This window comes from Excalfactoria chinensis, chromosome 19 (genome assembly GCF_039878825.1).
Source record: "Excalfactoria chinensis isolate bCotChi1 chromosome 19, bCotChi1.hap2, whole genome shotgun sequence".
Classification (NCBI taxonomy): domain Eukaryota; kingdom Metazoa; phylum Chordata; class Aves; order Galliformes; family Phasianidae; genus Excalfactoria; species Excalfactoria chinensis.
In genome coordinates, this window is record NC_092843.1 from 3,723,952 (window position 1) to 3,743,533 (window position 19,582).

At 55.3% G+C, this 19,582-nt stretch overlaps 1 protein-coding gene across 1 annotated transcript; it reads right to left on the reverse strand.

Moving 5' to 3' along the window:
- Positions 1-300: 300 nt before the first annotated feature.
- On the reverse strand, positions 301-19,371 carry TMEM132E (transmembrane protein 132E). The gene is made up of 9 exons (XM_072353777.1): positions 18,980-19,371; positions 9,616-10,522; positions 9,256-9,396; positions 7,376-7,568; positions 6,930-7,073; positions 4,161-4,366; positions 3,268-3,547; positions 2,997-3,188; positions 301-2,372 (listed from the first exon to the last, which is right to left on the reverse strand). Exons 1-9 carry the CDS (start codon positions 19,050-19,052, stop codon positions 1,347-1,349), a joined length of 3,162 nt encoding a protein of 1,053 aa, XP_072209878.1. The 5' UTR covers positions 19,053-19,371; the 3' UTR covers positions 301-1,346.
- Between the last annotated feature and the right edge of the window lie 211 nt (positions 19,372-19,582).

Below are 19,582 nucleotides of genomic sequence, written 5' to 3' on the forward strand. Positions count from 1 at the left end.
AGCTTTTCAAGACACCGCACAGTGCTCCGGGGAAACTGAGGCACGGGGCCTGGCTGTGCCATCACTTCTTTGATGGGGCTGTTGAGGTGAGGAGGATTTTTGAGGGGTGGCCCCAGATCCACAGCTTTGACCCCAAAGCATTTGCTATTCCGATGGGTGTTAGAAACAAGCAATGCCCCCAGGATGGTGCATTTTGGTTTTGGCTTTTCGTTTCCTTTGTGGTTGTGTTGTTGGTTGCCTTTTCTTTTTTAGGTTTTTTTTGGTAGTTTTTTTGTGGTTTTTTTGCTTGTTTTGTTTTTTAGTTTTTGTAGTCTTTTATTTAAGAAAAAAAAAAAAAAATAGACACAGTGGTGGGTAACTTCCAATCCAGAAATAATCCGCTGCCAGCTGCCGCCTCCCCCTCCAATGGGCGATGCTGGGAGCCCCCATGTAGGACCCCAACCGCTGGTACCAAGGTGGTCCCCCTGGGGTCAGCCTGTCTGAGGATGCTCTGTGATGCGAGGGGGGACTTTGGGGCTGGGAGCGGGATGGCCAGGGAGGTTATGGCAGTCAGAAGGCACCACGGAGGCTGACCCTGGCTGTGGGAGTCCCCAGTGGGCTGGGGCTAGGGGAAATGGGCTGGGACTGGGAATGCCCACCAGGCAGGGAGCTTGCATGACATCCCAACAGCATCTCCCAGCCTGCTGCTGGGAGGGCAGGAACCAGCAGCCCAAGGGCAAAGGCAGTCCCCAAGGGATGCTGTGATGGCAAACATTAATGTCACCACCCCACATGGAGCAGGTGGTAAGCTTGAGGTGGGGGTGCAGGCTTTGCCCCCACTTTTTTCCCCGCACAACCCGTAGGATGGCAAATCCCCACACCAGTGCTCACCTCCAAAACTGTGCAACCAGGTGCAGCAATTGTGCAACCCCCATGTACAGTGGATGGCTTTTGGGAACCCCCACCCACCACCTCCCTGCGGTGGGCCAGTGGGATGTCTCCCCTCCTCCAACCCATGCACTGCAGGACCCGCAGCATCATCTCATCCCATTCACCATTGCACACACACAAGATCCATCCCCATCCATCTCCAGCCCCCAGCTTGCATCCCCTGTGGATCCCGCTCACTTCAGGTTTGGTGCCCCCACCCTGGGGACAAGCAGACGGCAAAGGGCAAGAAAAGAAAAACAGCCCCCAGAGGTGCCTCCGCATGGGGTGAGGAGGATGTGAGATGTGCGAAAGGGAACCTGCGAGAGAGCCCAACGTGGGTCTCGGGCCCCAGGAAGCAGCTGGTGTGGTGTGGCATGGCGTGGCGTGGCACGGCGTGGCAGCCCCCTCCCTCCCACCCCATCCCCTCTGCCCCTGCGTTAAGCGATCTCTTTGATTCTGCGGATGTAGTTGTGAAGCTCTTCGGGGTCTTGCAGCCCCATGTCCTGGCAGACCCACTCCAAGTCCTCCTCATCGGCGATGGGGATGGAGTTGTAAGCCAGCTCGTCGGTGGGCAGCGTGGCGAAGGTGGTGAACTTAACCCGCTTCCGTTTGGAAGTGGGTGAGTTGAGGGGGTCCTCACTCTGATCCCGTGTGGAACCCCCCGAGGAACCGTCCCCACGGCCATGGACCTGGCTCTGCACGCTGGTCTGTGAGCTCCCGCTGCTGTGGTGGTCCGCATGGCAGCAGGTCTGCACGTTTTCCAGGGGGTTCCCAGGGCTCTCAGGCTGTGGGGAGAGGTCATTGTGAGCCCGCAAGGGCTGCCCGTTGCCCAGGAAGACCCAGTGGTGGGAGTGGTCCATGTTGGTCTGGCCTTCAGGTGGGATGCGTTTGTGACGGTATTTCAACACAAAGACAATGCAGTTGATGAGGAAGACCAAAATGGCCAGACAGAAGACACCCAGAAGGGCATACATGCCTATCTCCAGGTCCGTCAGCCCCCGGGTCACCTGGACAAAGCCAGTGGGGATGGTGGGGAAGTCCTCTGTGGGGTGAGACGCACTGGGCATCCTACTGTCCTCGCTCGGCTCCGCTTTTCTCTCCACCTCTGCCCGCAGAGTGGTGCTTGACCCCGTCTCCAGCCCTGGTCTGCTGGGAACGTGGTCATAGTCATAGGTCGGATCCTCCTCAGAGCCAAAATGGACCCGCACGCTGGCCAGGGCTGTGAAGAGCACGCTCTTACGTTTGGTTTTCTGGCAGCTCTCGCAGATGACCAGCTCGGCCCGCAGCAATTCCCCCGCACCTTCGCTCTCCGCCACCACCAAGGGGAAGGCTCGGTCCTGGGTCACCGTCACCACCTTCTCATCCAGGCTGCTCACCACCAGGTTGTAGTCCTTGGGGTCGTAGAGGGAGAGAGGGGCTGTGGTGCCGTCGCTGTAGGAAATCCACAGGCTCAGGAGCGCTTCCTGCGGGACCAACACAGGCACCGGTTGCCCAGCACGATGCCAGTCCCACCTGCACCTCCATCTCTCCATCCATCCCTTCTCCTTCACATCCTTCCCCCATGCAATTCATCCTCTACCCATCCACCTATCGATTTGTTTTATTGCTCCCAACCACCACCTAGCTTTTCTCTTTTGCCTGTTCTTCCCTCAGTTTTCCCCACAGTTGCCCAAACACGGGGCCTGCTGAGGGTTTGGAACAAGGTGCAGACCACTTTCTGGCCTGGTATCAGATAGTGCTGATGCTCAACCCCTTCCCCATTGCTACCCAGGGCTTGGTCTGGAGGAAAAGTTCAGGGGACAGAGCTTCAAGGCTCCCAGGTAGAGGCCATAGGACAAGCAGGACCTCTACAAATGAGGTTCTCCCCAAATCTCAGCCCCACAGGATAAGCAGGACTTCTACAAACCCCAAATCTCAGCCTCCAAGGCATGGATCAGGGCTACCAGAGCTACGAACTCTATGAGTTTTCCTCCAGACCTCTGTCCACATGGACATGGACAAGATTTGTGAGCTACTTTGAGGTGGGAAGAGGACATTTTAGATGGAACTCCATCCCACCTTGAGTCCCCCCCAAGCCTGGGCCTCACCTGCTTGAGGAAGCTGAGGGTCTGCTGGGCAGCCGTGCGAGCAATGATGGTGTGGCTATTTCCAGGGCTAGGGTGGAGGGACAGTGAGAGGCTGGAGACCACCTGGGCCTTCAGGTCTGTGATGCTGACCTTCTCCTCTGCCACCGTCACCAGTGTCTCACCCAGCACAGCCTCCATGAGTGGGGACACGACCTGCAGGGGATGAGGGGACCGTCACCACCCGCCAACCTCATACCATGTTGTTGGGAAGGGGAAAGTTAACCAGGGGTACCTTAAAGAGTGTGGTGCCTGGTTCTCTGCCAGCCAGCGTGAAGCTGTCCACCAGGTGGGCCACCCGTGGGTCATCCACACGCATGAAATCACTGACCAGGTCGGTCACCTCCACCAGCCAGTCGGGTCCCAGCATGGTGACCACCTGCCCTGTGCCCTCTGCTGCCGTGGTGTGGAACTGGGTGAAGACTTGCAGTGTGGCGTGCTGGTACTGCAGAGCACAGCCCCGGCTCTGCTTCCTCTCCTCTTCATCCTCCTCATGCTCACTGTCCCGCACTGACCTGTGGGACAGGGACAGGAGACAGGTGGCAGGGCATGGAGAAGTGCAGGGTGTTGCAAAGCAGGGTAAAAGCATGATGGAGCCTGGTCAGAAATTGCCTGTTGTCCATGAGGTCTCTGAGGGCTTTAGCAGAAAATGGGGTAGCCAAAATCTCTGCCCCCTAATCAGCTGAAAGGACAAGATATCTTAATTTGGGAGGGACACCTGAAGGTCTCTAGATCTCAAAGCAGCATTAAGTTTGGAGCTTGGCAGCTCCTAGCCTTATCCATAGGAATTTTGACTGTTGACATGGATGAATATTCCTCACTGGTCCCAGTGTTCAGCCATTTTCATTGTGACATTTTCCTCTATCCATCCAAAAAATGCAACCTGCTTCTACAATCCATGTTTGCATCCACAATCCACATTTTCACTGCAGAAAAGTCTGGTTCCATTATTTTTGAAACTGCCCTCATTAAAAAGCAGAACACGACCACCGGACTTCTGCCACCTTCACCTTGTCTTCTCTAGCACATCCCATGCCCCTGTCTTGAGGTCCTGCTGTGGACCTATCCCAGCCTATCGTTGCCTCCCTTGTCCTGGGGTACCCCTAATGCTGTGCCCCCAGCACCCACCTCCTGTCCGGCAGGATGGGCACCCTCCAGCCCTTCACTTGGCTCAGCCGTGAGTCTGAGAGCTCAATGTGCAGCGGCAGTTTGGGCACCCACACCGTCATCTCCAGCGGGGCAGAAAGGTGCTCATAGGTGAAGGTGACCCGGGCACTCATGGAGCCCTGCGACTCCTTCCCACTGACAAAGACGTAGTCACAGCTGCTGGAGACCTGGGGAGAGGAGAAAATGGGGAGGGTGTAATGGGACATCTGTCCCCAAATCTCCCCCACCTACGGCTAGGGAGAGCAGGCAGCAAGCAGTGGCCAACCATTGCAGGTATCCACCAGTGCCTGCCACAGAAGGGAATGCAGCCCCATGCCCACCTCCCTATCCCAGTGCTTCCTACTGACTCCAGAAAAACCTTCCCAGAGTCCATCTGAATCCTCGCATTCACCTCCTCTCTCTCTTCCTCTTTTAATTCCCATTTATGCAAATGTCATTAGTTAAATTTGCTATGAAACAAATACTTCCTGTGGGGGCCACTTATTACCAACGATTCCAAGGCAATTAAGGAGCTAAGAGGTTGCCACCACAGCATTGTGTGGCTCAGTGCAACAGAGCCAACAACACCTTCTCTTTCCCAGCCAGCAGGAAGGAGGCACTGGGCTGGGGACTCCCACTCCATGTCTGCAGCTTTGCCTGAGCCCAACTAATGGGGTTTACTTCTTGTCCTTGTACCAAAGCTTTCTAAAAAGACAATCTCAGCTCTGACAGGGCAGCATTTGAATAAAGATGAGCTTTTGGGTAAATCCTCCAGCTCTGGATATTGAGCCATTTATCACAATAAATATGATGGGATGCTGCTTGCATTACCTTACCTAATAAATCCCCCCAGCATCTTGTTCTGGGGGCCACTTGTTTTTCTCTAGGTTGGAATGAAAGGGGGGGGGTGAGGGCGGGGGGAAGGGAATGACAACAAAAAATAGCAGCATATCAGCCCTGTCCTGATGATGGAGTGACTGCAGATTAGCTTTTAAATGAAGTGTACACTTGTTGGGAGATACTTCCCGGATTTGCAGCAAGGCACTGGGAAACGAGGCTGAGGTCTGCCTGGGCTGAGAGCCAAGGCACCGACAGCTTCACTCCTGTGCAGAGCTCCTCCCTTGGCACAGCCTCAAGCATGGGATCAAGGGGAGACATCATCTCTCCATGCATATCCCTCAGCATGTGCATGGTGCTTGAGGTCACTATGTGACTCTGCATGGGCAGAGCACGAGGAGATGCCCCGTGTCATAGAATCCTTAAGGTTGGGAAGACAGCAAAGCTCATCTAGCCCAACCATTAACACATTCCTGTGTGCCCATAGAGGAGATGAGGGTGGCATTTCACACCCACACTCTGTCACCAGCCTTCATGGGTGGCTGCAGCACCTTCACTGCCATGTCATAGAATCACAGAATGACTCCAGCTGGAAGACCTAAAGATCATCAATCTCCAGCCACCATGTCCTCCACATCCAAGATGCATTCTGTCTATGCAACCATCACCACTACACCACACACAGCATGGAGATAAGCAGCCTTTTCCCACTCCTCGTCCCTCCTTATTTCTATATTATTCACAGTAACAGACAGTGGATCTCACCATGTAAGCTCTGATTTATGTAACAGCTTTATAGCCCTGACACCGTAATCATAGTGCCCAATCTCAGCAGGAAACTGAGAGCTCCCTCGGAAACACATCACCAGCACAAACACAAAATAACTCAGCAAGGAATTGCATGGGGCTGTGGATGGCGAGTGGAAGGAGAGCACACGGGGCTGGAGGGCTGCTTTATGTATTATTCATCCCCGCTTGTGTGCATGTGTCTGCTCCCCCCGGGTCTGGGGACAGCATGTAAATAGATTTATGAGTCGAAAGGCAGCACATTAAACAGTTTAAGTGTCTTGGAGTCCATCCTGAAGTGTATTATTGCTCCAGTGTTTTATCACGCTGCGGAGGACCGGCCTCCATAAATTAGAGCCGGTGCTGTAAATCGCATGGATCAGGGTTTTGTTGGAGAACTTGGGTAAACAGGTTGTGACATCAGCTCCCACGGGGCTGACGGCTCCCAGGGGCCCATGGAGAGAGCACATCCCAACACTGACGGGGCTGGGAGAAGGCACGACGTCTAGGGGTGGGTGGGCGGATGGATGGATGGGTATGGTGATGGAACAGTGCAGGCGGGTGGCTGGATGGATACATAGAATGATAGAAGAATATATACGGTTGAATGGGTATGGTGATGAAAGAATAGACACCCGTGGCTGCGTTTGAGGGCTGATTCTGCCGAGTCAGCTGAGGGATGCGTGGGCCAACATCACCACGGGAGTCTGCACGTGTTTTGTGCTCAGTGGAGCAGCCCCAATCCCACACAGCCCCTGTCTCCTGTGTCCCACTGTCCCCAGTGCTTTGCTTGACCCTCACAGCTCAGCCCAGCATTAAATCCCACACAGGAGATGAATGTCACCCAGAGGCGCATGTGAAGCCGCTGATGAAAACATGTGGTTCACATCTCAAGGCGACAGTATTTCACCTTATCAGCGCTAAGTACTGCGATAACCCATAGTTATTGCTGCTGCCTGGTGCCAGCGTGCGCAGCACCACAGCATCCAATGGCCTTCGGTGAGGACAGTGACAAAATGCATTGGCCTTCTCTCCGCAGACAGGCACAGAGGGATTGAAACCACCAGAGAGGCTCAGCAGGGATGCACTCCTGGGTCAGGAGATGGGAGTTATCCCTCTTGTACGCACCTTGATGATGTCCTCATTGTTGGATTTGCACTCCACCATAGCTGAGACATCCACAATGACACCACTCAACTCAATTGCAATGACCTTCACAGGAATGGCCACTGTCCGGCCTGTCAGAATGGCTGTGTTAATGATTTCCGTATCCTGGGGAGAAAAGGTGCAAAGGAGACAGTCACTGGAGGGCAGCCTGCTCTCCTGCTCCAGCTCTGGGCCCAAGCTCTGCCTGGTCTTTCTCCTGTTTCTCTTGCTCCAGCCCTGTACAACTACAGTGGGATGCATGGATATATGGATTCTGCAGAAGGGGATATGGGACAGATGAGCTAGTGAGACAGCCAGGAGCACTGTAGACTGCATCGGCATCCATCTCTCCCTGCAAAATCCTCAAGGGACAATAAGCCATCCCCACTATCAAACCAGAAGGCATGAGCAAGTGCAAGGCCTCTTACCATGGCCAGGGGCACAATGGCCCGGATGTCCCTCTGGATGACCGTCAGCTCTGTCACCACCTTCTCCAGATCAGGTGGAGGATTACGGCCCCGGTAGTCGATGTGCCACATGATGCGGCGTGTCACCGACTGGCTGGTGAAGTTCTCCATCTCAAAATCCAGCTGCATGATCTCAGAGGAGGATTCTCCATCCCTGGCAGGGGACCAGAGGAGGATGCAGTGAGTTGGGTGCTCTGTATGGTCCCTGATGCAGAGCATCTCCAGTGGGTCCCTCCTCAGGGGTGCCCCTGCATGATGAAGGGACCAGAGTGGTCACCACCATGATGCTCAGCCCAAACACAGATGCTCCTATGAAAGCCCATACAAAGAGAAAGCATTTTCCCTGTAGATCCAGCAAAAGCCTCCTTGGAGCAGGAGAATGGAGCAGGGTGAGGAGTGCTGAAATAGTCCTGATCTCATCTCAGCACACAGAAGCCATCAAGAAAGTCCCATCAATCTGGGGATGCTGGATGCAGACAGTTTCTCACTTATAAATATATAACGAGTGAAAGGGATTCCTTGTAGCAGCACAACAAAGCCCAATGTCTTCTCCATCCCCCCGAGCATCCCTGGCAGAGCAAAGCTGCCTGGATTTGGGAAAAGACTTAAGATGAAGATACTGGAGTGCAAAATTGCCAGTATTGGCCATTATCACCCCAAAACTATGGGTGTACCAGATTCCCTCCAATCCCCGCTGCCCCTGAGGCAAAATGCTTGTGCTTACACGGCCCAGAGGGCAACACGGCTTTGAGTCATTCATCATTTCCATTACGTTAATATTTGATCGAGTTGTTTGTCTAAAAGGTGATTGTAATCACTTTAAATTCATCTCCCGTCTCTAACCTTTCAAGGCTGATTTGAGTTGGCAGCAGAGGCAAAGGGGGGGCTGGGGAAGGAGAGGGGAGATGGAGCCCTCTATGCCTGCAGTGCATGGCTCCTGGGGGGTACAGGGCCATTCCTGCAGTGGGCAGGGTGGCTTGTGGCCACAGGCACTGATGTCCCTCTGCTATAGCCACAATTGGCATCTTTCAGCACAGCTTGAGAGCATCAGTTTGCTCTAACCCAGCTCCTGGAGGCTTTTCCCTCCCAGCTCCTGAAGGCACCAGGTGATGGAGATGTCACCACCTGGGAACAACCCAGTGTGTCACAGTCCTTCCTGCTAGTGACTTTGACAGATATCCAGCCCCTACCAAATCAAGGAGCCCCAACAGTCCCCCTATGCTCAAGAGCCAGTCCCACATCTCCCCTTCCCAGAGCACCCTCTGGGTTTTAACTCATCTTTGTCCTTCTGATCATTCTCAACTTTGTCCCTTGGATTCTCCTTGGCCAACTCAAGCCTTTCATCACCCAAGCCAGAACCATGAGGAACCATAGGCATCATCCCTGTGCCCAGCAGGGCAGAACAGCCCAAGTGGTGTCTAGGTTCATGCTCCCAATCCAACACTCATCCATGACCAGAGAGACCTTATCTGGGGAGTGCTCCCCTTTCTTCCCAAAGGGATTCTCCATTCATTCACAGCAACCAATAAAGAGCTGCTACCATCCACGGTATTACAACTTTTACAAAAATTAAAATACTTCCACCTCAAACAGGAGGATCCTTCATGCCTTCACGCACCCACCATCATCTGAATCAACTGGGTAAATACCAGCTGAGAAATGACAATGCAGCAGCACAATGTTGCCATGACCCAGGAGCACATCGCTTGAGCCCCAGCTTGGTGTTGGCCATGAAGTAGATCACACCCAACCACACCACCCTGCACCCCACACCAGGTGTTCAAGACCCGTGGAGATATGGAAGTGACAGACACGATTTAGTGGGTATGGTCGATGGTTACCTGGGCCCGGCGCCCTCCACCCTGGCCACGTCGACGGTGGCCGTGGAGTGTTTGCCACCCGTCAGCAGCTCCGAGCTCACCAGCCACTGCCCACTCCTCGACTTGGTGCTGAGCAGGTTAACCCCCTTCTTGGCCTTCACCCTGCAGAGAGCCATGATCAGGGCAGGATCCCATATCCCTGTACCCCCCCCCCCCCAGACATCTTCACCACTCTTCTGTGTGTACAGAAGGACTTTTCACCCCAAATTCCTCTTGAATCTCAGAGACATCATCCATAGTGAAGACGTCACTGCTCCACCCAACCCAGTCAAAACGACCAATCCCTGCCAACAGACATGGGTCATGGGATCAGGACCCTACCTGAGGGTGAAGTGCTCCACCGTGGAGTTGGACATCAGGTAGAGGAGGATGCTCAGCACCTCACCTGGCTTCAGCGGCCGGTCAGGCAGGCGGATGAAGATATTGCCATCCAACTGATGCTCCTGCATGGGCTGTGCAGGGGGAGGCTGCAGGAGGCTGACACTACCAATGCGCAACAGTGGGTGCTGCGTGGGACCCTCAGTCCTTGCCCCTCCAGTCCCTCGACGAGGGGATGATGCCGATGTGTCCCCAAGGCACTGTCCGGCCCCATCAGGGGCGTGAAGAGTGTAGTAGAGCTCCACTTGTTGGCTCTCACCTGGAACCTCCATGCCATCAGGACCCTTCCTGCGGCCCAGTGGCACAGCAGCGGGCCGGAACCAGGCGTGAGGCAGCTCAGCCTGCACCAGGCAGGTGGCCAGGCTGCCCCGCAGCCGGCACGAGCTCTTGATCTCGCGGGCATCACGGAAGGCATGAAGCCTGACGCAGGGCAACCGATCGGTGACGTCAAAATCATCCCAATCCCGACCGGCCACGTAGAAGAGCACTTGGACCACGGGCTGGTTGGCCACCAACCGGGGCTGGATGATGAAGGCGCGCACCTTCCAGTTGACTGTGAGGCGGTTGGGAACTTCCAGGGTGCTGGAAGGCTGCAGGTGCTCCTTGGGCAGCACCAACCCCGTACTAAAGGGTCCCAGGGTAACATTGAGCACAGGCAGCTCCTTGGTCTGGAAGACAACGAAGGGCTCGGATCGTTGCAGAGGGGTGCTGCTGTTGGCTGGGGGGCTGGTGCCCACCTCCTTGAGGAAGAAGGCCAAGCGGGTGTTGGATAGGCGGTAGCTTACAGGCAGCATCGCGGCACCAGGGGGCTCAAGGGGCTCAGGGCTGGGTGCTGGCCCCTTGGCCTGGGCTGTGAAGGGGATGGAGAGGATTGTTATTGTGGGACATCCAACTCTGAGCTTCCATAGCAAGTACGAGGTTCTGCAGCCCCAGAATATCCAGCAAGGGCAGCAAAAGTTGAGACAGTTTACACTCCTGTTAACCACCCCAGAACCTTGGGAATCTCTGTGCTTCCCAGTGAGATCTCCAGCCCTTGGTGCGGGATGGAGCATCCAGGATGTCAAGGGCCTGCCTAAAACTGGATCCGGATGTGCAGGAATAGGGGATAAAAGGCTGATTCCTCATTTCCATCAACCCTTTGCCAACATACTGATGGAGTCTGCGGGGCAGACCCTGCCCCAAGCTACAGCTGGCGGGATGCACTAAGCCCAGCCCCATGGGCAGCTTTTGCATCTCCCATCCAGTACCCACCAGCCCTTGTGCCGCAGCCCCTCACTGCAGACATCTCAAAGAAGACATCTCAAGGTCTTCTCATCTGCATCTGCCAGCAATTCCCAGGATGCTTCCCCTCCCTGCAGCTCCCCGTCGCACAGAAAGCAGCCCTGGCGCTGATTGCAGCCATTCCCCAGCGACTCCAGCTTCCAACAGTGGCACCCAAATTACGGATGGTGAAAGGCTCTGATGTGACAACTCAGCACTCAGAACAGCACCTGGATGGGGGCTTCCAATGGGGGATTGCTCCAGGGGGGCTGCCTAATCTATTGCTCCTACCCCTATTTTCTACCTAGGGACATGGGAGGGAGTGCGGATACACAGGCAGGGTTTTACCAGATGCAACATCAATGTGGTTGCACCCACACAGCTGTAGGATTGCTGCTGCTTGAAGCTCTGCCTCAGTTTCCGCTGGTGATGCAGAAGAGAGAACACTGGTTCCAAAAAGCTGGGGCAATTGGCATGCTGGTTCCTGCAGCACATGGCTTAGCAAGGCGAGGCCTTGTAACACACCCTGGATTTAACTGCTGCAGGGGTTAACAGCTTAGGAAGGCTCTTAACAGGATTAGCACTTGATAGGGGCACTATTGGCATCCACAGCTCTGTCACCCAGGATGCAGCTTGTCCCACCCTCAGGACCAGCCACCATGCTGCTGATACCACTGGGTCAGCTGCAGCACAGCCCTGCCCTGTGCAGCCAAAGCTGCTCCTGCCATTCCCCCTTGTTTTTTTTACTTTCCAAGCCATGAGACTCCTTGCTGAAAAGCAGAGTTGTGAAAAGATCCCCAGACCAGAGTTACACTGGGATAACCACGCAAATGCCTGCAAGAATGAATGGAGGCATGGGGAGCCAGGCAAAACGCTGAAGCTTGATGCTGAATCACTGAAACTGTAATTGTTATCCTTTAAAAATCTCCAGTGTCTGGAGAATACTTAAATCATTCCACAAAGGAAATGCACCCAAAGGCCTGCTCCCCTCAGGGGACCCCTTCAGCAACAGGGGACCTGGGTGACAATGCCAATGGGACAGCAGTGTGGCTCCGAGCTCCTCACCATGCACACAGATCTCAGTGCCATGGGGGATGAGCCGGGCTGCAGATTAACACTGTGGTCATGATTAGTGCAGCACAGGCGGATTGCTGGCACCCTGAGATGCTATTTCCTTCCGCAGACAAAATGCATTTAAACGATGCTATAATCTGTAGCCAGGAGGGGGGACGTGATGGGTGTTGCCACTCCTTGGCCATAAACTAATCCTACAGGGCAGGGTCTGGCTGGCTATGTCCAGCCCAAGGCTAATAGCAGCCCAGAGCTTTTATTCCTACAGCCTCTGCATCAAAGGGGGATAGAGAGTGGGGTGAGGAAGGACATGGGGTCAAGACAAACAGACATGGGTAGAGAGGGATAATGGAACCAGGGAGAAGAATGGAGAATGGATGGAAAGGATGGAAGAAGGGTGGAAGGAAAGAAGGGTAGAAGGAAGAGAGGAAGGGCAGGTGGAAGAAAGGAGGAGTTGGTGAGAGAAAGGGTAAGTAGGTAGAAGGAAGGGAGGGAAAGAGGGAGGAAGGAAAGCCCAGCAGCTCAGGAGACCCCAGGCAGGCTGTCCCAACACAGCAGCCCCCAGGAGGGGGAGGGTGGTTCCTCTGCCATCACCCCTGACTCAGTTTAGGGAGACAGATGGGTTAAGCCCTGGCCACTGACTCCACTCTGCACCGGCCCGCTGCATTTAACAGGATTTGCAGTGCCTGACCTGCATTCCTGATTTTATTAGGCTGGCACAGGGAGGACCATATGGTTCTTCCACCCTCGCAGCTCAGCACCACAAGCAAAAAGCAGTTTCTGACCAGTCCAGGGGCTGCCTGGGCCCCATGGACTGAGGACCCCCCCAGCCCCATAGAAGGACAGGACACGCACATCCTTCCCAGCTCCCTCTGTGGCAAACCAGGGTGGACTTTGAGCCACAGCAGGGAGAGAGAGCAGAGAGGGAGGCAGAAACACACAACTGGTGATGACCCCCCACCCTCGAGCAGCCACATCTGCCTGGCCAGATGTGCCCCACGTCGCCGCAGCCACGCAGCCAGATGGGCCACTGGGCTGGCAGTGGGGTCACATGGGGACAGCAGTGCAGGATGCGATGTGACAGCACCCACAACCATGCATTGATGTCAAGAGCCCCCCAGGCCAGGGGAGGTCGTTGCTTCTCCAGTGCTGAAAGAATCTCCCAACCCCATAGATAAACCCAACTCCATCATCACTGCTTGGGGCTGCTGGGGTCAGACAGATGGACACATGGGAAGAAAGGCTGATGGCCAGACAATGTGGTTGTGGCTCCTCAGCCCCTCCATCCCTGCTCCCACTAACTTTCCCAAGGCTGAACAGCCTCCTCCTCTTCCTCCTCCCCCTTCTCCACTTCCCTCATTCAGCACTGATATCCAGCACTGAGCTTCAGCTTAGCTCCAGCCCCAGCTGTTTGCCATAGGGATCACTTTAGCCACACTCCAGGGGGGAACTTGATCCCGGCTTATCCTATGGGATATAGTGGGGGGCTCCCGGCACATATATCCCCACTTAACTAGGGAAAAGCAGATAGAAAAACACTGGATAATAAAATAGGGCTGTTGCTGGGGGCTGTGGCCCCGTCTGTTCCAACACAGCCCAGCTCCATGATGTGATGACTGAGGAAGCTCTTCTAGCACTTCTTGGAGTTTCTGGTCACCCAGGGGGACAAAAAGGCTGACGGGGTTTAATTAGTGGTCCAAGATCCCAAAGATGGCCCCTGCGCAGCCCAGCCCCTATGGTGCAGCTGTCACCTCCAGGTCACTGCTAAGGTTCCAAGAGGATGGTTCCACCACAAGGCCACCACCACAAATGTCCAACCTCAAAGCCAGCAGCATCCATTCCACCTCCACCCAGACCTCAAAGGTTCAGCCCTGGCAGTGCTACAATTGGCCACAGCCTCGAGTACCCATTCCTATCTCTGGGAAGTTTGGATGATGGGGGGTCACAGGGCAGCAGGACCCCCGCTTTGCACTGTAGCACAGCACAGATTGGGAAAGCCCTCCCAGCAAAGAGACAGGAGCTGAACCAGGAAGCCCAGCTCTCATGAGGAACTCAGAAAATGCTTCCCATCAGCTGGAGCCTTGGAAATTGTTTTCGGCGACATGAAAGACAACAAGATCCCCGGCGCGGTGCGAGCTTCCATCTCCAGCGTTAGCTAATTGGAAGTCAATTAAGTGAATAATTGTTACAAATGTACAGTCACCTCCCCCGGCGCACAGCAGTGAGATGGCCAATGGGAAGCTACGGAGACAGGGGGACACAAATCCCTCAGCCATCCTGGTCCCCAACTCTGTCTGCCCCATAGCGGCGATGGTGTTGAGAAGCCCCATGGTAAGAAGGGTAAGAAGGCCCATTCCAGAAGAGTGATCTCTAAAGCCCAGGGGAAGGATTGAGTGGGTAATGAATGGGAAAAGGAAACCGAATCTTCCTATGGGTGGCAGTGGTGGATTCTTCGGTGTCTAATATAGGACTGTGCAGGCACTAGTTGACTCTCCCTTTTTTTAGAGTTTGAGAGGGGCTGGATGGAGATGCTGTTGCCTGGGAGCATCCTTGGAAATCCTCCTCCCCCCCCCAATCTCCCAATAAGATCATTGTGCTGGTAGTACAGCAGCCCTTCCAGCTCCAGCCCAGCACAGTGGCAAGAAGCAACACAAGGCAATGCCAGCAGGGCGCACACTGGGTGCCCCAGGCTGCAGTGCTGAGCCCTGCATTTCCCCCAGGAAACTAATCAAAGGGATGGGGGGAAGAAACCCATAGGAATAAATAAATACGGCCTAAATGGGATGTGCCGCACACAGGCGCAGCCTGCTATAAATCCTGGGAGCAGGCAAGGCTTTTACGCAGCAGCTACTTTAGAGCAATTTCCACAAATCACACCAGGGGACAGGTTGGGGGCCGGGAAGGAGAACGGCCTCTGCGGAGGAGGAAGAAAAATGAAGAAATGAATTAAAAGGCGGTGGGTAAATATATATATATATATATATATATATATATATATAATAACAAGGATGAGGGATTGCCCGAGCATGAATGTCCACAGGAACGCCCAGGGGCTTTGGAATGCAGCAGGGTGGGGGGATGGGGTACAAACTGCAAGAGGGATGAGGTCCAGCATGGAAAAGAAATCTGGAGAGCAGAGGGACGATCCGAAATGCTGAACTTTTGTCGGTCCTGCAAGGGACAGAGCAGAACCTGGTGCAGTAACTCGCAGGGCTGGGATGCAAAAGAATCTGAGATCTCAAGCAGAGAGATTTAAAAATCAAGCATGGCAAATATTGCACAGCAGCGAAGGGAAAACGCTGCCCAGCGGGAGACGGTGGCTTCATCAGGGAGGAAAAGCAAACTGCTGTGATTGCAGCATCCTCCTGGGACGGAGCACAGCAAGCTGTGGGTTATCGACCTGGGCAGCAACAAGTGGGGCAGCAGCCTGGGAAAGCAGGGCACAGAGAGAGCATCTATACCAGGGTCCTTTAGGGGAGAGGCAACGGCCAACAAATCCCCACACTTGGGTTTGTGCCTCTCCTAGCAGCACACATCCTGGGCTGCCACTGAATTTGGCTGGAGGACCCCAGTTCACAGGGAAACTGAGATCGAGCAGCTCTTCCTATGGCAGGAAGCACCAGGAGCTGCCTCCTCCCACAGCAGTGCCCTCTTGGCACCGTGCTCCCCGCTGCACACCCGTCCCAAAGGCACCCATCCCTGGCGCCATGAGGTCCCCCCATGGAAGCAGCCACCACCTCCTCCTTCCCAGGGGGCAGCTCATTAGCAAAGCCCTGTATTTAATAATAAAGGATGCCAATTAGATTATAGAGAGTGACCTTTTCCAGACGGATGGGATGGGACGCTCGTGCAGCAGCTGTGATGAGCGCAGGGTGGGAGGGGAGCACACTGGTTCCTCCTGCCACTCCTTTGGGGTGATGCGCTCATAGGAGCCAAAATTCAGGTTGTGTCGTGCCAAACCTTCTTCCATCTCACTGCATTTCCCAGGACGAGGCCACGTTTCATAGCCACGGGGCAGGAGACAGGCAGGTGGCTGCTCTGTGCCCATTCCAATGTCAGGAGATGCTCTGCTGGAGAGGGGCTGGGGTTTTTCATGGAGAGGATTTGGGGGGCTGGAAGGACTCCAGCTGAACCACAGAGCCAGGTTCCTGGAAGCACTGAGCAATGCCCAGCTGTGGGAGCGCTGCTGCCCCATGCCCTGCCTCTGCTTCCTGCTGTGGAACTTAGGTCCCAAATTACTGGGGCAACCAGGCTCATGCACACAGACCGATGCACGCTATCAAGGCACATGAAGCATCTTTAAGCACACTGCACCAGTTAAATAGGCCTCATCTGTTGCTGGGCTGTCAAACAGCAAGCAACAGTTCAACCCCAAATTCAAGGGGAAGAAAAGGTGATAGGGAGCAGCTGGGGTCACGCAAGGGCAGCCTGGAGCCAAAGCCTGGGGTTGGGCCTGGGGTTACTGCTTTCTGCCTGGTTCAGTCCTGCTTGGGGGCTACATCCCTCTAACAGACAGGAGCACCGTGGTCCTGCTGTTCCCTGCCTGCTCTGGGCTGTGCTGGGTGTGCTCAGGGATTGCACCCATTCAAGTGAGCAAACGCCAGCTGCATTTTCCCTATTTCAACAGCGAGTTATGGCATATCTCCACCTGCTGGTCTGAAATATCCCAAAGGTGGGGATGCTCCAAGCCCACATGGGGACGGGAAGCGGTGTGTGCCCTTATGGGGTTGGGACACATCCTCCACCCCCAGCTCCACGCATGGGATCCTGTCACATTGGGAATTATGGGGTCAGAGATGCAGGGAGAACGACGTGGCCCCAACCCTATTGCCAATGGGATGGAGATACACGCTCCCCCCACTGAATAACACCACATCTCTGTGCCCACCGCACAGTAAGAGGGGAAACTGAGGCACACAGCAGGGATGGGATTGGTGAGCAGCAGGGAGAGCACACAGCGTCCAAACCCAAACCCCCAATGCAAACACAACACCAGGTGAATCCCTGCTGTGCCGCAACCCCAAAGAGCTCCTCTGGCTTAGAGCTGCCGGCTCCGTCCCTCTGTAATACCCTCATGCAGCCCCGGGGCCGCCCCGATCCGGGATGTGGGATGCCAAAATCCTCATTCTGGCAGCTGCTGGTTGGGGGGGGACACGGTCAAATGGGGCTCCCAAAACAGAAGGGAACACCAAGGGGTGAAGCGGCCATAGAGGTATTAAAAATAACAATAATCATTGTAAAGGGAATAAAAAATAACTCCTTCACCAAGAGAGAAGGGTTCTGCGTGGCCGTGTGCTGACCCCAGCAGGCACCCCAAGCATCCCAGAAGGAAGGCCAGGGGAATGTGGAGCCTTCAGCCACTCTATCTGGCTCCCTGCAAGCCTTTATTTATCCAGGAAAGGCCACAGCAGCCACAAAATGAGCCCTAAGTGTTGGCTGGTGCCTTGCAAGGATTCCAGTACCCTAAACAGCAGTCCTAGCTTAGGGTCCCCTTGGTCCCTTAGGGCCACTGAGGGGCTACATGTGCCCACCGTGCTGGTCTGGGGAACAACAGGGAGCTCAAGGACCCCCAGCAGGGGATGGGGAAATGGGGTTGTGTTGCGTGGGCACAGGAAATGTGGGCACAGGAGATTTCCCATCGCAGAGCATTCCTCTGGCAGCGGGGCTGACGGCCGCCTGCGGTGCCGTGGGGAAGCCAGATCCAGACGTCTGCATCTCATAAAGGCAAATTCAAGAGGGAGGATGAGCACGTTTCCCTGCTGGCTGCCCATTCCATACCTGTTGTTTCCCTTAAGGCAGACTGCCGGGGCTCTGCACCTGCTTTTTGGGGTGCCAGGGGGAAACAGCACCCAAAGGTGCTGTGTGAACTTGTGGGGTCAGCAAGGCAAAGCTGTGCTGCCGGAGCTGCCCCAGGAGCCTTTTGGGAGGGGGGGCAGGGGGGAGGCTAAAGGAAAAATATAACCCCTGCCTGCTTCCTGCAGCACTCTCAGTGTCTCCCCTCCTTGATTATCATTTTTGCTCCCCAGGAGCCTCAGGGGCTGCAGATGCTCAGAAAAGCCCCGAAGTGCTCCATGTCCAGTGTCCATGGGATGCTGAGACACGATCCACACACCCCAAGGCTGCAGCAGTGCATCCCTTAGGGACACCCCAAGCTGACAACACAGGGTATGCACGGCACCCACAAGCTCCCCGCTTTCTGCAGCTTTGCCTGGTGCATTTGCAGGAGTTGCTTCTATAGGAAAACCACCCCAAAAGAGCCACACCCTAATAAAGCCCCCCACACACACCCCAGGCAGCAGGTTCCCCTATTCCCAGAGCTATCACTGGGGCAGGCCAGTTTGTCACCAGCGGGCACAGCATGGGGTAAAGGCTGTGATTTGAATGCAACTCAGGGAAAGTGAGAGCAGGCATTGCCCCCCCTCCCGCCCCCAAAGAGGCAGCTGGGAACCCCCACCTTGAAATGCACAAATCAGAGGGAGAGAGGAGGTTGCACCCCATCATCGTACCCCAACCCTATACCCCATCATCGTACCCCAACCCTATATGATGGCACAGCAGTGACTCTCAGCACCCAACTTGGCACAGGATGCAGGGGGGGGGGGGGGGGGGCACCCCGGTCTGCATCAGGAATGAAATGGGTGGGGGAGGATGGGGGGCGAGGGGCTGGGAGACGTATCCCCTTTGCCCCCCTCACCCCCCCCCCCCCCTCACCCACCCAGCAAACAGCCCATTAGCAGCGCTCAGAAGCAATCTGTCATTTTATTAAGCCGGGAATAAAGTCTTAATCTTTACCCATTTGCTCGGGGGGAGGTGGGCATGGGGTGAAGGGAAGGTGGGGGCTGTGGAATGCAGGGGGCATAGAGGGGCAGCGGCTGCTGGGATGGGGGGCAGAGAGGGGAGAAACCCCCCTCGGGGATGCAGACACACGAACGTACACACAGATTGGTGATCCCCCCCCCGCGCCGGCAGCACTCACCGGGCAGCAGCAGCGAGCAGAGGCAGCAGAGCAGAGCGGCCGGCCCGGGGAGCATCTTCTCCGGAGAGCCCATATTGAGGCGTTGGGAGGGGGGGGGGAAACAGCGATAGGAGGGCGGGGGGCAGCCAGGCCCTGAGCCCCCCCTTCTATTCCCTCGCTTAAAAAAAATAATAATTAAAAAAAATCCAAACCGAGCACCAAAAAACCCGCAGAAATCCCCTAAATCCAACCACGTGCGAACCGGCGGCGGCAGCCAAGGGTGGGATTGGGGGTGGGGGGGGGAAAAGAGGGGACTAGACGCCCCCCCCCTCAGCTCAGAGCGCAGAGCACCCCATCCCCGGCCCCCCCACCCCTGCCTGCCGCAGCCCCCCCCAGCGCCCGCGGGGGGCTCCGAGCCGGAGGTGGGTCCCCCCCGCCTTCTTCCTCCTCTTCTTCCTCCTCTTCAGGATCCAGGGGGGAAAAGAGCACGTGGACCCCCCCCCGAATCAAAAATCAAAGCAAATCAAAGCTGTGCCGGTGAAGGATGATGCTGCAGGGCGAGCGAGCCGCCAGCCCCCCCAGTGCACAATAAAAATAATATAGACAGATAAGACGTCCAAATCT

What these genes read in the sequence shown, in the direction of transcription:
- TMEM132E (XM_072353777.1), bottom strand. Translation starts at nt 19,052, where the DNA reads ATGGGCTCTCCGGAGAAGATGCTCCCCGGGCCGGCCGCTCTGCTCTGC. An exon ending in CTGCTCGCTGCTGCTGCCCG is followed by an intron (nt 10,523 to 18,979) that starts GTGAGTGCTGCC and finishes TCCCCTTCACAG; the next exon opens with CCCAGGCCAAGGGGCCAGCA. An exon ending in CAGGCACCACACTCTTTAAG is followed by an intron (nt 3,189 to 3,267) that starts GTACCCCTGGTT and finishes CATCCCCTGCAG; the next exon opens with GTCGTGTCCCCACTCATGGA.